The following is a 17,460-nucleotide window of genomic DNA, read 5'->3' as shown; positions in this document are numbered from 1 at the left end:
TTGAGAGAAATAGGCCTTTTGTGTACATAGAAAAAGTCTTAGATCTTTGAGTTCAGCTCATGAAAAATGGGGGCAAAAACAAAAGTGTTGCGTTTATAATTTTGTTCAGTGTATTTAAAACAAGAACATTAGAACCTAAACTTGAGTTCAGCTATAAAGTCAACTTTAGGGATCCAGATCAAAGTTAATGTCATTAACTAAAACTGAAAGTGTTAAAATATTTTTGTTAATTGAAAAATAAAATAAAACAATTAGATGAAAAACGTATTTCATGTTGCCAAGGCAACATTTCTTCTTTTCGTTTAGTTTAAGTTGAAGCGCTAAAATTATGAACTGGAAATGAAATAAATAAAAAATGACATAACAATAAATTAAACAAATAATAATATACAAAAATAAATAATAAAATAAATAATACATGTTTTAAATAAATAAAAAAAGCAATACAAAAAAATGACAAAAGCACATAAAATAGCTAAAAATGGAACTAAACTTCGAATGAAAACAAAAAGTATAAAAATAAAAACTAATTCAAATTATTAATTCAAATTATAATAGTATATGAATAATACTAAAATAACACTGGTCAAGATAGATAATATTAGACTTCATAAAATATGATCTCCCTTGACAACACACTAAAACTTCAATCTCTGGTTTGCAAAAATGTACTGATTTGAAGAATTATTAACCAGGTTAAAATGTGTCAAAGTGGTCCAAAACTAACAGCATTCATTGTCATTAATCAGCATATTGTGAACAAAAGTAGCAAAGTCCCTGATTCAATAATTCACCGATGACTCAATTTCATGCAAAATAATAATGCATTCTGGGATTCCCTGAAATCAGTGAGTGTGTTTTTGCAGACCTACAGCTCAAACTGCGGGTGATGAGTCAGTATTATGGGGCTGAAGTGTGTGGCAGGAGAAGTGAAGGCCTCGGGCAGTCTGACGCTGCTGGAGGATTCTGGGTAATGATGAGGAACTGGACCAGCTACAGGCTCCAAACGGCCCTCGCTGGCCAACGGGACAAAACCTGAGAGAAAGACAACACACTTGCAGATTAAAACCCAACACATGTGAAGGATAATAACATACAGCCCACATACTGTTATTACACAACAGGGTGGATCTCATGAGAGATGTGTGCAGATCACATTTCACCCTCAAATAAGAAATTATATTTTACACAATGGAAATAAGTAAAAAAAAAAAATATATATATATATAATATAACCCAACACATGTGAAGGATAATAACATACAGCCCACATACTGTTATTACACAACAGGGTGGATCTCATGAGAGATGTGTGCAGATCACATTTCACCCTCAAATAAGAAATTATATTTTACACAATGGAAATAAGTAAAAAAAAAATATATATATATATATAATATATATGTATATGTATAAATACTGTATATATATACACATGTATGTATATAGTGACAAAAGACAATTCAAACAAATGTATAATTTGTGTGAAAATATGTGTCCTACTCTTACATAAACACTACAATTATTTAGTCCTTTAATTTGTTTTTCTTAGTCAAGTCAAGTCAAGTCTGCTTTATGAGCTGTTGAGGGATGATTGTGTTGAATGCTGAACTGAAGTCTATTAACAGCATTCTGACGTATGAGTCTTTTTTGTCCAGGTGTGTGAGTGCTGAGTGGAGGGTAGTGGCGATGGCGTCATCGGTCGAGCGGTTGGACCGATGACTTAGAGTCAGCTCTATGTGAATCTTTAATGAAAAAATCTCTATAATGCTCTAAAGCTCTATAATGAAAAAAATCTGTGATTTTGACAAAAATCGTAGAATTAACGTTTGAGCTGGGGTGTTTTTTTAAGCATGGGCAAGTAAACTACAAATAAATAAATTAATTAATTAATTAATAATAACAAATGTGAAAATAAGAAGATAAAATAAGAATACAATGTACAATAAAATATTTAAAAATGATACCATACAATAAAATAAAATAAAAATAAAATGTAACATTGTAAAAAAGTAAAATAATATTTCATAAATTAAAATAATACTTCAAATAAACATAAAAAATAAGAAATGTAAAATATGCAAAAAAATTAATAAATAAATAAAAAATACGCATAAAAATGTAAATGCATTCAAATAAAAAAAACAAAATATTTTATATACACACACATATACATACATACATACATGCATATATATCATATACAGTAAATAAGTGGGTAAAATGTGCTTAATTTATGAAAATAATAATAACAATTTAAAAATAGGCTTTCTTCATTCACAAAATAATTTCTTTCTTCTTTCTTTTGATTTTAGGGTGAAATATAGGGTGAAATATGACCTGAAAATATTCTGAGAGTTGTGAGTTTAATCTATTTAATCGGAAATGTTAAAAATGCAAATTGACAGAATGAATCGCACCTGTCTGAACTTCTCCCAAGTGTGGGTCAGATGGGTTTTCAGCACACTCGGGAGAAGATGATTCCTCTGTATCTCTATTCCCATCGAATGCCTTCAATGAAAACCGTACTTGTTATGAGAAACTTGTTGAATGAAGTTCATGCATTAAGACAGGAAAGAGTTACAGAAGAGCATTTGGACTGACTGCTGTTACGCTGATGTTAGTAGCTGGGATTTATTCTTCATTTGTTTCTATTTTTATTTTGTCTAAAGAATTTTATTAGAAACCTCTGAGGCAAAGTTGATGCTTAAGTCAAGACATTGTGTTTTTCATGCACTGGTGAATTTTGAGATTTTGGGCTATTTGGCTTTTCATAACGTGTTATGGACACTTCATTTCCAGCGATACCGTTGACTTGATTGCAAAGATACTATTTAAACTGAGCTGGATGTTGACATCACTGAATTCAATGATGAACTGTCTTTAACTGAAAAATGAGTGTTTACTATTGTCATTTTGCATTATTGACACACTATTTTCCTAATTAATGCTGTTCAGTTGCTTTGACACAATCTGTATTGTTAAAAGCGCTATATAAATAAAGGTGACTTGACTTGACTTATTCCTATCTATATTCTGAAGGTTTTTATAGAGGGATTTGTTCATATATCATTCACACTGATTTTATTACTGTTGTTTATTTCAATTACAATACATATTTTTGAAGGCTGTGAGTTTGTTTCTCCACTTCAGTAACACTTACGTACACCAAACTTTACAGTTTTATTCTGATCGAAATTCTGAAAGTTTTTATAGAAGGGTTTTTTCATATATCATTCGACTGATTTATTATTGCACTTTTCCTATTTATGCCTGTACATTTCAATTACAATACATGTTTAACAAGATTTTTTCTCCACTTCAGTAACACTTACGTACACCAAACTTTACAGTTTTATTCTTAACTATATTGTGAATATTTTTACAGAAGGGTTTCTTCATATAACATTCCCTTACATTTTATTATTGCACTTTTCCTATTATATCTGTAGATTTTAATAACAATGCATATCTTTCAAGGCTATTTTCTACTTTCTCCACTTCAGTAACACTTACATACAGAACATTTTACAGTGTTATTCCTATCTATATTCTGAAGATTTTTATAGAGGGATTTCATCTCATTGACATAGAATTTATTATTTTACTTTATCTATTTGCATCTGTAGATTTCAATTACCATACATATCTTTAAACATGTTTTTTTTTTTTTTTCAAAAAGTTTTTCCCCCTCTACTCCAGAAACACATACAACAATTTTTTTTCAAAAGTTTTATTCTTATCTATATTCTAAAGGGTTTTATTGAAGGGTTTGCTCATATAATTCGACTGATTTATTATTACAATACATATGTTTGAAGACATTTTTTTTCTCCACTTCATTAACACTTTCACACACCAAACTTAGCAGTTTTATTCCTGTCTATATTCTGAAGATTTTTTATAGAGGGGTTTGTTCATTTAACATTCAGACTGATTTATATACATGTTTTATTCCTAAAAACATGGTGAAAATGTGTTTTTTTTTTCTCTACAGACACTATTTTCTGAATTATGGAGTGATAAAAGACAAATCCAAAATCCCATTTATAAAAGCCTTTAACTCTACTATGTCAACAAAATCAGACAATCATTTTGCAATTTTTAATGCAATCAATCAACTGTAGAATTATGGTGATAAATATTAGTTATATTGTTTACCCTATTCACCTGTGCTGTCTTGTACAGAGCCCCGCACATGACATGCAAGAAAAAAATGTATAAATCGTGCGCACAATTTACTAATTTGTTCCCTCGATGTACTAAAACGTGCACACAATTACTATTTAGTTCCCTCAATTTGTTAAATCGTGTGCACAATTTACTAATTTGTTCCCTCGATGTACTAAAACGTGCACACAATTACTATTTAGTTCCCTCAATTTGTTAAATCGTGTGCACAATTTACTAATTTGTTCTCTCGATTTATAAATCGTGTGCACAATTTATAAATCAAGGGAACGAAATAGTAAATTGTGCACACGATTTAGCCTACTATTTTTTTCCTGCATGCCACGTGCGGGGCTCCGTAGTCTTGCCTTAAACACAACCTCTGACAAATAACATTCCTGTGGGAACTCGTGAAAATGTCATGACTATTTGGAAACCGGAGTCAAAACAATGTGTAGCAGATGTGCAAATAGGACAGAAATGGCTTTGGATGGGTCGGTGCCTATAGAGGCGTCTGTTTGCCGCTGATATCACTGGATTGGCATGTTTAATGCAGCAGAAGGAGGGACAGATTCAGGCAGAGATGATGTTTCTGAGACAGTTGGAGGCGGGTGAAACACACAAACAGAAGAGACTCTATAAAACCAAAAAGACAAGATCACAGGACTGATGAAACCCTGCCCCGCGTGACTCCATCAGATCCGCATCTGCACAGATGCTCCGTATGAATGAGGTGTGACGCTTCACCTGGTGAACTCGGCTGATGATCTGCGTCCACACGCTCTCGGCATTCGTTCTCTGGCGGGAGAGGTAGTCACAGCAAGACTGAAATAAAACAGCCGACATAAAGCACATTAGCATAGGTAAACAGCCTGGATGCATATGTCACAGGAGAAAACAGAGCTTGTGTTTTGATGAAAAAACAAAGATGCATTCAATGCATAAAGAAAATGAAATCTAATTTATGACCATTAAGACTGTAATTGCATTGTGACATTAATTTCAGGATAATTACACAAAATTTGCATTACAGTAATGCAAAACATATTTTACTTTAATTCAGTAATAAAAATAATCCTTTCTGGACAAAGTGTTTAATGAATTATTAAAATCAGAATTTATTTAATTTAAATGATACATCGCTATATAAATAGGGTTGCAAAGGGGTGGAAAATTTCTGATAAATTTCCGGAAACTTTTCCAAAAATCCCTGGAATACAGCAAAAAAATCCTGAAAAGTTTCCAAATTTTCTAGAATATTTCCAAAATGTTCCACCTTTCTGCAACCTTATATATAAATAATAATATAATAATAATACACCATCATCATATCTCTCTCTATATATAAATACGTTTTACTATATTCATTTTTCTTTTTTATTATTTCTTTTTTAATTTTTCAATTTTTCATATAATTCAATATTTTTTAAACTACACACACATACACACACACACACACACACACACATACATACATACATACATACATACATACATACATACATACATACATACATACATACATACATACATACATACATACATACATACATACATACATACATACATACATACATACATACATACATACATACATACATACATACATACATACATACATACATACATACATACATACATACATACATACATACATACATACATACATACATACATACATACATACACACACACACACACACACACAAATATGCAAATAAAGAGAGAGAGTTCAATTTTTTTACTTTATAATACATATAATACTCTTATATAATCTTATCCTATATTTTGTAGTGAAATATTACTTTAAGCATGACTCCACATTTTTTAATGAAAGATCATTCTCAAGTACCTTTTTCGCCATTTCAATAGAAGGTCTTTCGATTGGAGTTCTTTTGGCCATCTCAAGCAGAAGTCTCTTGAGTTTTCTCGGCATGGCCAGCTTTTGATTGGGAGACAAATTAAACTTGGCTGTAGCCCAGAGAACAGCTGCTACCCCATACACACACGCCTAGAGATGAGCAAAAACACACTGTAAACGACGTTTGTTTAGACAGACGACAACTACTAGACAGTGACAAACCTTTTCCGTCACAATTCCATGTTCTTGAAACTCAGGAGCCAGAAAAAATGCATCACAGGAGGCTGAGAAGACAACAGGAACAGAATTAATGAACTAATAACAATTATAATAATTGCATTCACTTAAGAACATGCGAGTGTTGTTTTAAAGCGTGAGTTATTCTACAGGTAAAGTTGCTTTCTGTTGCATCTAATATTGACTCTTCATTGGCAGCTGTTGAGTTATGATGGTAATGAGATGTTCTGTAGTTCTCGTACCTAAGTTTTTAGGTCTCAGAAACAGCATCTCTCCTTCACAGCCCACATACACAGAGTCCAGACACAGGTAGTCTAATGTAATATAGAGCACAGTTATGCTTCTCAAACAGGAGCCACAGATCATAGAGATCACGTAAACATGGAGCAAACAGTTGCTAAATAAATACTAGTATTAGTTTGTGTTAATGGAGATGGTTGGTAAAACTCTCTAACTATCTGAATGTGCGTAGTTGGCAAATAACATTCAAGATTTTAGGTTAAAATTTATAGGGATGTCAAGTCACTTTAAAAAAAAAAATCAGCATATTAGAATGATTTCTGAAGGATCATGCGACACTGAAGACTTGAGTAATGATGTAAATTAAATTGCATTTTAACAGATTCACACAGAAAACAGTTATTTAAATTGTGATAATATTTCACAATTTTTACTGTACTTTTGATCAAATAAATGCAGTCTTGGTGAGCAGAAGAGACTTCTTTGAAAAATCTTAATTATTCCAAAATTTTGACTGGTAGTGTATATTAATCAATTGTTTTGTTGACTTTTTTCACAGTGCTGAATGTAAAGTGTATGTTTTAAGATGCTCACCACTTATGTATCTTTTTTTCATTTTTGATCATGTTTGAACTTTTTTGATGTTCGCTTTACTCCTTCAGTGTAACAAATAAATTTTCAAAACTACAGATATTCTATAAGGTCCCTGAATTAAAATCAGCTTCTAATACAAGTATTAGAAAAGGTTATTTAAAACAGTTTTGAATAGGGTTGCAAAGAGGCGGAAACTTTTTTGGAAACTTTCGGACATTTTTTTTTAAACTTGTGAGAATTTCTGGAAACTTGCCAAAAATTACAGAAAATGTAAAGAATAATTTTGCAGCCCTACTTTTAAATGAAACAACATTAACTAGCATGTAAATTATCAATGCACTGCATAACGTAACAATGTTACATACATTAACATTATTCATTAAATGGATCGTTCAGACAAAAGTGAAAATTGTCATAATTTACCACTCCTCATGTTGTTCCAAACATGTATGAATTCCTTCCTTGTGTGGAACATTAAAGAAGATATTTTGAAGAATGTTGGTAATCAAACAGTTGCTGGTCCCCATCGACTCCCATAGTATGGAAAAACAAATACTATGGAAGTCAGTGGCTACCGGCAACTGTTTGGTTTCCAACATTCTTCAAAATATTTTCTTTAATGTTCCACAGAAGAAAAAAACTCATACAGGTTTGGAACAACTTGAGTGTGTGTTTAAATGATGACAGAATTTTCATTTTTGGGTGAACTATCCCTTTAATATAAAGTTATTATGGACGTAATACCTAAATAAAGACGAAACAGAGTATCTTTGATGTACCCGACTGACCTGGGAGGTCGATATATGTCTGTAGTGTGGAGAGACACGTGTAGCATAAAGCCCAGAGCTCATTCACTGAGAACGGCTGACCAGAGCACGAGAGCAGCTCCCGCAAAGAGATCCACTGAGAAAAAGAAAACAACACAAAATATATTAATTATTCATTTTACATCAACATGTTGAACAAATTCATACTTTACCCAGTGCATTAAAACAACTGTTTTGTTTTCTGACATGTTATGTTTAAAAATGCAAATGAGGCATTATCTTATTAAATATGTACTAATTTGCATACATTTCCAGACCAGAAACTGGAGAAAGAAACTAATTTTGAGAAAACAGCCTTTAAAGATATAATAATGAAGTCAGGGGAATGTTATATGAACAAACACTTCTGTAAAAACCTTCAGAATATAAATAGAAATAAAACTGTAAGGTTTGGTGTGTGAAAGTGCTACAGAAGTGGAGAAAAAACTCACTGTGTTTAAAGATATGCATTAAAATTGAAATCTACAGATGCAAATTGATAAAGTGCAATAACATAAACACTTAAATGTGTATTTTGGATGTTTTCTTTCACTAGTCTGAAAGATATGGAAGTGTATTTCTGCCACAGAATAAAAAATCAAGTAATTATAACTTTTTATCTCACAATATTTTTTATTTCTGAGTTTACATCTTGCAATTCTGCTTTTTTAGTTACCATCATGGAATAAAAAATGTAAAAAAGACATTTGGGACTTTTTTTCTCACAATTTCTCATAAGAAAATAATTCACATTGTGAGAAATTAACTCAAGAATTGCAAGATAAAAATCAAACTGTGAGAAAAAAATCAAAATTGCAGGAAAACTATCAAATTGTAAGAAATAAACTCAGAATTGCAAGAATAAAATTCAAATTGCGAGAAAAAAATTCAAATTGTGGGAAAAACTCAGAATTGCAAGATATAAAATCAGAATTGTGAGATAAAAAGACCCAATTGCTTTTTTTTATTTATTTTTTTATTCCATGACAGAAACAAGCTTCAACACAAAGGTGGCATGTTATGGAAGCAAAATAGCCCAAAATGTAAAAAAAAAAAAAGACCAGTGCACGAAAAAACAATTGCTTTACCAATAGTGTCTCGAAATAAATGAACAAAAGAGTCATATTTTGGCTGTTTTGCATCATCAAATGCACCTGATTGTGAGATTCCTCATTCAGGCACAACACTGTAAAAATTGACCAGTGCATGAAAAAACAATTGCTTTACCTATAGTGTCTCCACATAAATGAACAAAATGTCATATTTTTCTCTTTGCATCATCAAACACACCTGATTGTGAGATGCCTCATTCAGGCACAACACAGTAAAAATTTACCAGTGCACAAAAAAAAAATAGCTTTAACTATAGTGTCTCAAAATAAATGAACAAAAGAGTCATATTTTTCTGTTTTGCATCATCAAACGCACCTGATTGTGAGATTCCTCATTCAGGCACAACACAGTAAAAATTGACCAATGCACAAAAAAACAATTGCTTTACCTATAGTGTCTCGAAATAAATGAACAAAAGAGTCATATTTTTCTGTTTTGCATCATCAAACGCACCTGACTGTGAGATTCCTCATTCAGGCACAACACAGTTTTGTTGGCATGGTTGGATCTGCACAGGTCTGCGTCTGCGTGCGTTTCTCCATCTTCCGAGGCCGTTGGGCTTTGAGCGTCTACAGCTTCAGTCTGATCCGTCTTGCATGCATCGGGTTCAGCCGTCGATTCCTGGTCCTCCCTGGCTTTGGGCCGCCGCAGTCTCCCACTCCAGCTCTCCTCCTCCGTGATCTCGGACAGGTCGGCCATCATCATGCTGATGGGCGCGTGGGACGGTGGGCTGAGCGCTCGAGGGTTGTTGGAGTCCGGGACCGAGCAGGAGCGGTTCAGGGCTCTCCTGGCTCTCCCGGGCCTCCTCTCCTGACTCCTCCTGTGCACCGGAGAACTGTTCTGAGACCTGCTGTCTGAACTTCCAGACCACGGAGAGCCATTACAGAGCTGACCTCTGCGTCTCAGCAGCAGATCCTCGCCATCGTACGAATCGGCAGAGTAGTTTCTGATCATGATCCGATCGCCGTCGGGTTTCTCCGTGGAGTTTGATCTCCAGGCTTTGTGATCCAGAAACTGGAAACTGGATTTCTCCCATCCATCTTTGAACAAACAGAAAGATTTGACCGTGTGAGATTCACAAACTTTTTTGTCAGCCGAATCAATTTTCAGCTAAAATACAGTCAAACCAAAATTTATTTAGACACCTAGTAAAAAAATATATATATATCAAAGATTATATCTGGTGTCTGAATAATTTTTGGTTTGACTGTACTGGAAGTAGAGATTTTAAGTTATTATTTCAATAATTTAACAACACATTTGCATGTTCATGGTTCTCATGTCAGTTAATGGTCACATGACATGCAGGTAAACAAATAAAACATATTTTTAATTATTTATTATATATTCTTTAAATGTATTATTCTCTAATGTCAGTTAATGATCGCATGACATGCAAGTAAACAAATAATTTTTAAAAAATATTTGTATGATTTATTATTCTCTGATGTCAGTTAATGGTTGAATGACATGCAAGTAAACAAATAATTTTTAAAAAATATTTGTATGATTTATTATTCTCTGATGTCAGTTAATGGTTGAATGACATGCAAGTAAACAAATAATTTTTAAAAAATATTTGTATGATTTATTATTCTCTGATGTCAGTTAATGGTTGAATGACATGCAAGTAAACAAATAAAATCTTTTAAATTCTATTTTTATTATTTAGTCATTTTTATTACTTATTCTCTGAAGTCAGTTAATGGTTACTTGACATGCAGGTAAACAAATAAAATATATTTTTTTAATTATTTGTTATTTTTTTAATGTATTATTCTCTAATGTCAGTTAATGGCATGCAGGTAAACAAATTATTTTTATGATTTATTCTCTGATGTCAGTTAATGGTCACATGACATGCAGGTAAACAAAAAAATATATATTTTTTTATTAATAATTATATTTTTGTTTATCCTCTGATGAGAGTTAATGGTCACATGGCATGCAAGTAAACACTTTTTTAAATATTATAATTTATTATATTTTGTATTATTTATTATTCTCTAATATCAGTTAAAAAGTTTGCATGACAAGCAGGTAAACAAATAAAATATTATATTATATTTCTATTTGTTATATTTTAAATTTTTTGTTATTCTCTGATGTCAGTTAATGGTTGAATGACATGCAAGTAAACAAATAAATTAATTAAATTTTAATTATTTTTTTATTATTTATTAATTTATTCTCTGAAGTCAGTTAATGGTCATGCAGGTAAACAAAATGTATTAAAATATTTTTTTATTATTTATTATCCTCTGGTGTCTGTTAATGGTCACATGGCTTGCGGGTAAACAACTTTTTTTAAATATTTTTTTATATTTATTATTATCTGATATCAGTTATATTTTTTATTATTTATTGTTCTCTGATGTCAGTTAATGGTCACATGGCAGGCGGGTAAACAAATAAAAAAAAAATTATTTATTATATTTTTATAGAGTTTTATTTTAATAGTTTTTTCTTATTTAAAAATTAATTGTTGAGGACAATTTAAATGTAAAAAAAAAATTGGGGTTTAATTCTCATCTCATAAACCCGCTGCAGTTCCCTCACAAAGCATCAGATGCACTGCATTATGAGACAGCTGTGAAAGCACACCGTGCAGAGCAGCGATGGACTCTATGGAGAGGACTCTTCGGTTCTTTAAATGTATTATTCTCTAATGTCAGTTAATGATCGCATGACATGCAAGTAAACAAATAATTTTTTTAAAATATTTTTATGATTTATTATTCTCTGATGTCAGTTAATGGTCACATGGCAGGCAAGTAAACAATTTTTTATTATTATAATTTATTATATTTTGTATTATTTATTATTCTCTGATGTCAGTTAATGGTTGAATGACATGCAAGTAAACAAATAAATTAATTAAATTTTAATTATTTTTTTATTATTTATTAATTTATTCTCTGAAGTCAGTTAATGGTCATGCAGGTAAACAAAATGTATTAAAATATTTTTTTATTATTTATTATCCTCTGGTGTCTGTTAATGGTCACATGGCTTGCGGGTAAACAACTTTTTTTAAATATTTTTTTATATTTATTATTATCTGATATCAGTTATATTTTTTATTATTTATTGTTCTCTGATGTCAGTTAATGGTCACATGGCAGGCGGGTAAACAAATAAAAAAAAAATTATTTATTATATTTTTATAGAGTTTTATTTTAATAGTTTTTTCTTATTTAAAAATTAATTGTTGAGGACAATTTAAATGTAAAAAAAAAATTGGGGTTTAATTCTCATCTCATAAACCCGCTGCAGTTCCCTCACAAAGCATCAGATGCACTGCATTATGAGACAGCTGTGAAAGCACACCGTGCAGAGCAGCGATGGACTCTATGGAGAGGACTCTTCGGCCGATGGCAGACAGTTTGCGGCAGACGGTTGTGGGCGAGACGTCGCCGAGCACAGCCTCCGCCTGAGAGAGAATGTCCTGACAAAATAAGACACAATATTGTCATTAAACAATGAAAGAAATCTGCCTCTTTATTAAGTCAAATCACCCATAAATGGTTCATATTGTACATTGTAATTATTTAATTCTCTACAGAAATGCGCGGAGGTTCAGAACGAGTCAACATTGCGTTTAGTTTCAGTAAATGTCCTTACAGTACGTTTTCATCACGCTCTCGCCTCAAAAGATCAAGGACAGTTTGATGAATCATGACATGATTCATCCATTTATGAAGAAACCGTAGTGAAAAACATTTCCATCACTTAATTTAGAGCAGAGTTTCCTAAACTGGGGTTTGCAAGAGATCTGGTATTTTTTGTTATTTATTTATTTATTTATTTGTGTTAACATTTTGAATTACATTTTATTTTAATATTTTCTCTTTTCACTTTAATTGTAGTTAAAGTTTTAGTCATTTTATTGTGTTTTTGTCATTTTTATTATTTTCTTTTGAACATGTCTATACAGTTTTTATAATTTTTTTATGAATTAGATTTAGTTTCTTTCATTTTAGTCATTTTAGTACTTCAAGTTAAACTGAAAAACATTAATTTGTGAAAATGTGAAATGCTGCCTTGGCAATTATAGCTGGAATAAAATAAGTTGAATTTTTTATATTTTATTTAACCTGCATTTTATTTTATTTAAAGCAACAATTGTTTATTTTGTTATATTTTACCTTAATTTTATTTCAAGTAACTTTTTTATGTTTTAGCTTTAGTTAACTATGATAACCCTTCTGCAGGGGGGTTGTAAGCTGATGAAAACCTAATAATTAATTAAATCATAAATCATGTCAAATTAAAACAAATAATTTTAAAATAAAACCCAAATCAAAATAAAACACTTACTAAAAAACATGCAATATTTAATTTGTTAGCAGCATGTCATGTGAACGTGAGCGAACTTGTTGTTAAATTATTATCTTAAGTATTAACTTAAAACATCAGGGTGACAGAAAAAGTTTGGGAAACACTGCTTTAGAGAAACTGGAATCGAAGCAAATCGATTAGACAGATTTGATTTTTCCTGGAAGGATATTGAGAACCGAGTGCGTTAAACATTTAAGTGCTCTAGCTTTGAATAACCACTAGGTAGCGTTCAAAGACACTTTAATTTAATGGAGAGATTTGAGAAACACTAAAATGCACTCAAATGTAAGTGTGAGCATTCACTCTCAAATCACAATCAAGCGTAATACGCTATTATTCACGTCATTAAACAAAGATGGAAATCTGCCTCTTTATTGAACCAAATCACCCTTAAAATGTTCATATTGTACATTTTAATTATTTAAATCTCCACAGAAAGTCATGGAAGTTCAGAACGAGTTGACTTTACAGCATGTTTTCATCAAGCTCTTAACAGGCTTATTATAGTTAAACTAAAACCATAAAAAACATTTTTGTGACTTTAAATAAAATAGACTAACTGAAAATAAATGTAATAAAATAATATACAAAAAAGCAACTTTTTATTATTCATTATCCTGTATTATTTATTATTAAAACGTATTTTTCTTATTTATTATAATTATAATTGGATTTTATATTTTTGACGGAAACTTGGGTTAAAGAGGGAGACTTTAGTCCCTTTTCTGAACTTGTTCCTCAGGATTGCACCTTTTATAATTGCCCCAGGAAAACTGGACGTGGAGGAGGACTTGCAGCTGTTTTTAAACGAAAGTTTATTACACGTACCATTCCGACTGGTGTCTACTCGAGCTTTGAGGCACAGCTTCTTCAGATAGATTTGGTACGTCCAGTTCTATAACTATGCTATGCTATAACTGATCCACCTTTGCCTGGACTGTCCTCTCCTATGCAGGATGTGAACAGACTTTTTAATTGCTTCAATCAAGAATGCTTGTCTACTCTGAATCTTATTGCTCCGTTAAAACCAAAACGTATTGTTACTAAACCCCAGCCATGGCTTAATGATTCAACTCGTTTGCTCAGAAAGGTTTGCAGAAGAGCAGAGCGAAAATGGTGCAAGGATAAGTTACAGGACTCATATGAAATGTGGAGAGATTCCTTATATGTGTATCAGAGAGCTGTTAATGCCGCCAAGTCCAAATATCTATCTGAGTTTATTGGTGACAACTTACACAGACCTAAGACCCTCTTCTCTGTTATTGATTCTGTGCTCAGTCCCCCTGTCAACATTTTTCCTGATGCTTCCATATCACTGTGTGAACAATTCTGTACATTCTTTAATGAGAAAACCGTTCAATTAAGATCTAGCCTGCCCTTGGGGAACTCTGTTCAAGCTGAGAGATCAAGCGGTCCGATACTGTGGAGCGATTTTCAGCCTGTCTCTTTTGAATCCTGTAAAGGCATTGTTGAACGTCTAACTTCATCTTCTCAAGATATCATTCCATCTTTATCTCTAAAACAGATTTTCAATACCGTTGGACATGATCTTTTAACTATTTTTAATACTAGTCTGATTACTGGGGTTGTTTCTGATTGCCTAAAAACAGCTACAGTTACTCCATTATTAAAGAGGCCCAATCTTGTTTCTTCAAATTTTAATAATTTTAGGCCTATATCAAACTTGCCATTTCTTTCCAAGATTCTTGAGGAAATTGTGTTGACCCAGCTGCAGTCCCATTTGATGTCAAATAATATTTTTGAAAAATTCCAATCGGGTTTTAAGTCTCAACACGGAACGGAAACTGCACTTTTAAAAGTTGTAAATTATATTTTACTAGAAACAGATAAAGGGAATGCTGTGGCTTTGGTGCTTTTAGACTTAAGCTCTGCATTTGATATGGTTGACCACAATATCTTGATTTCCAGGTTGGAGAGCTGTGTTGGGTTACAGGGCAAGGTGTTGAAATGGTTTCAATCTTTTATAACATACAGAAGTTTTAGTGTTTCCATTGGCCAACATAGTTCGTCCTCACGCCCACTCGCTTGTGGGGTGCCACAGGGCTCAATTCTTGGCCCAGTTTTATTTTCTATATTTATGCTACCAATGGGTGCTATCTTTGAGAGATACGAAGTGTCCTTCCACCTATACGCGGATGATACTCAGCTGTATTTTCCCTTGCAGCATAAAAGCAAAGAATTCTTAGGACCTCTGTTGGATTGTCTGAATGAATTACAAATATGGTTAAAACTTCTTTTAGTGTTAAACGAGAACAAAACAGAAATCATTTTGTTTGATTTAAAGTCATATGAAGACTGTGCCCTTCACTTTGGTCATCTCTCTTCCCTAGTAGGGCTGTGCCCTCTTTGCCTGTATTTAAATACCTGCTTAAAAGACATCTTTTGTCAATAGCTTTTATCTAGCCATGTCAATTGTTTTGTTATATTGTGTTTTGATGTTTTGTGGTTTCTTATTTATTTTATTTGTGTGAAAGTGCTTTATAAATAAAGAAAGAAAAAAGAAAAAAAAAATCTCTGATGTCAGTTAATGGTTGCAATAAATGCAGGTAAACTAATAAAATATTTGTATTATTATTATTTTTACTTTGAGTTCATTCTGAGGTAAATACAGATTTAAAATCATAACAAGAAACCGTGTAATAGCTATGATACTGTTTTTAAACACTGGCATCTAACAATGCCTTGGAAGAAAACAATTAATCTTAAAAAAAAAAAAAAGCATATACATAAACCCAAATAGGAAATAAAAAGAATCAAACCTGTATGTGTGTGAAAATATTCAGATGTAACCCCCTTTGTAATCGTTAACATTTTCATAAGTAACTAATTTAATTACACATTTTTTCTCAGTAACTGTAACAGATTACAGTTACATTTATTTTGTAATTAAATTACATAATTCCGCTACATGTAACTACTTACTCCCCAAAACATATGTGTGTGTGTGTGTGTGTGTGTGTGTGTTTTGTCTCGATACAGCTTTTCAATTAAATTGTTATGCTATATTAACAATGAGAAAGGCAGAAGTATTTCCACTGGTGCTCTCAGTCTGTGATGAACCTGGAGTTATAGAGAGGGAGAGAGAGAGAGAGAGAGAGAGAGGGACGGAGGGAGAGAGAAAAACATTTTGTGCCAACCACCAACTATTTTCTTGCCAGCATTTAAATATTTTCAGTTTGCAAACCTGCATTTGGTCCACTATAGATAAAATCAGTTATGTGAAGTTGTAATGCATTACCTCATGCACTATGAGTCTGATTTTGTACAATGAAAAATGCAAATGTATTTTTTTTTTAATTGTATTGATTAGTTTAGTAAATAAAACAAAGGCTATTTTTCATCTGCAGTCGCAAGACACAATAATGAAATACTAAAATAATGCAATGAACATGCAAACAAACAAATATATAAAATTAAAATTACAAATTTACATAAATTATATGATGAATATGTAAATAAATAAATAAATACAATTATGCTATAAACATGCAAAAAAACAAAAGTTTGGCCTCCATCTGAAAAAAAAAAAGTTATGTATATGAAGTCTAAAAAGTAGGTATAAAATTAAAATTATTAAAATTACATCATGAAAATGAAATAAATGAATATAATGAAAAAAAATTTAATTATGCTATAAACGTGCAATAAATAAATAAATACATTCTCGCCTCCATCTGAAAAAAAAAATATTTAAAGTAAATTAAAAAGACAAATTCATTAAAATTGTTATGAACATGCAAAAACTGTCTCTGAAACAAACAAAAAAAAATAAGTATAAACATTAACATTACAAAATAATGTCATGAACATGCAAATAATATTATTAAAATGATGTTATGAACCTCAAAAAAAGGACTAAACCCCATCTTAAAAAAAATATTAATATGAAGTATAAAATTATGTGTATTTTATAATATATAAATAACAATATACAAATGTTATAATAATAATAATTATGTATTATTGTGTAAATTATGAAAAATATGTAATAAACATGCAAAAAGGGCCTCCATCTGAAAAAAATTGAAGTATATGAAGTACAAAACTAAAATGAGAAAATTATGAAAATTATGTTAT

General features: G+C 31.4%; 1 protein-coding gene across 1 annotated transcript in view; it reads right to left on the bottom strand.

Annotated features, from left to right (window-relative positions):
* The window catches only part of kndc1 (kinase non-catalytic C-lobe domain containing 1), a 67,120-nt gene that overhangs the window by 32,815 nt on the left and 16,845 nt on the right, over nucleotides 1-17,460 (bottom strand). The window contains exons 4-12 of the mRNA XM_016487320.1: nucleotides 12,352-12,478; nucleotides 9,475-10,061; nucleotides 7,891-8,005; nucleotides 6,511-6,582; nucleotides 6,254-6,315; nucleotides 6,023-6,181; nucleotides 4,918-4,995; nucleotides 2,421-2,511; nucleotides 873-1,035 (exon numbers count right to left, since the gene is read on the bottom strand). Of these exons, the coding sequence (XP_016342806.1) occupies nucleotides 873-1,035; nucleotides 2,421-2,511; nucleotides 4,918-4,995; nucleotides 6,023-6,181; nucleotides 6,254-6,315; nucleotides 6,511-6,582; nucleotides 7,891-8,005; nucleotides 9,475-10,061; nucleotides 12,352-12,478 (1,454 nt within the window). The remainder of the gene's footprint in view (nucleotides 1-872; nucleotides 1,036-2,420; nucleotides 2,512-4,917; nucleotides 4,996-6,022; nucleotides 6,182-6,253; nucleotides 6,316-6,510; nucleotides 6,583-7,890; nucleotides 8,006-9,474; nucleotides 10,062-12,351; nucleotides 12,479-17,460) is intronic.

This window comes from Sinocyclocheilus anshuiensis, unplaced genomic scaffold (assembly GCF_001515605.1).
Source record: "Sinocyclocheilus anshuiensis isolate Anshui unplaced genomic scaffold, SAMN03320099.WGS_v1.1 scaffold709, whole genome shotgun sequence".
Lineage (NCBI taxonomy): Eukaryota > Metazoa > Chordata > Actinopteri > Cypriniformes > Cyprinidae > Sinocyclocheilus > Sinocyclocheilus anshuiensis.
This window is presented reverse-complemented; position numbering and strand designations above follow the sequence as displayed.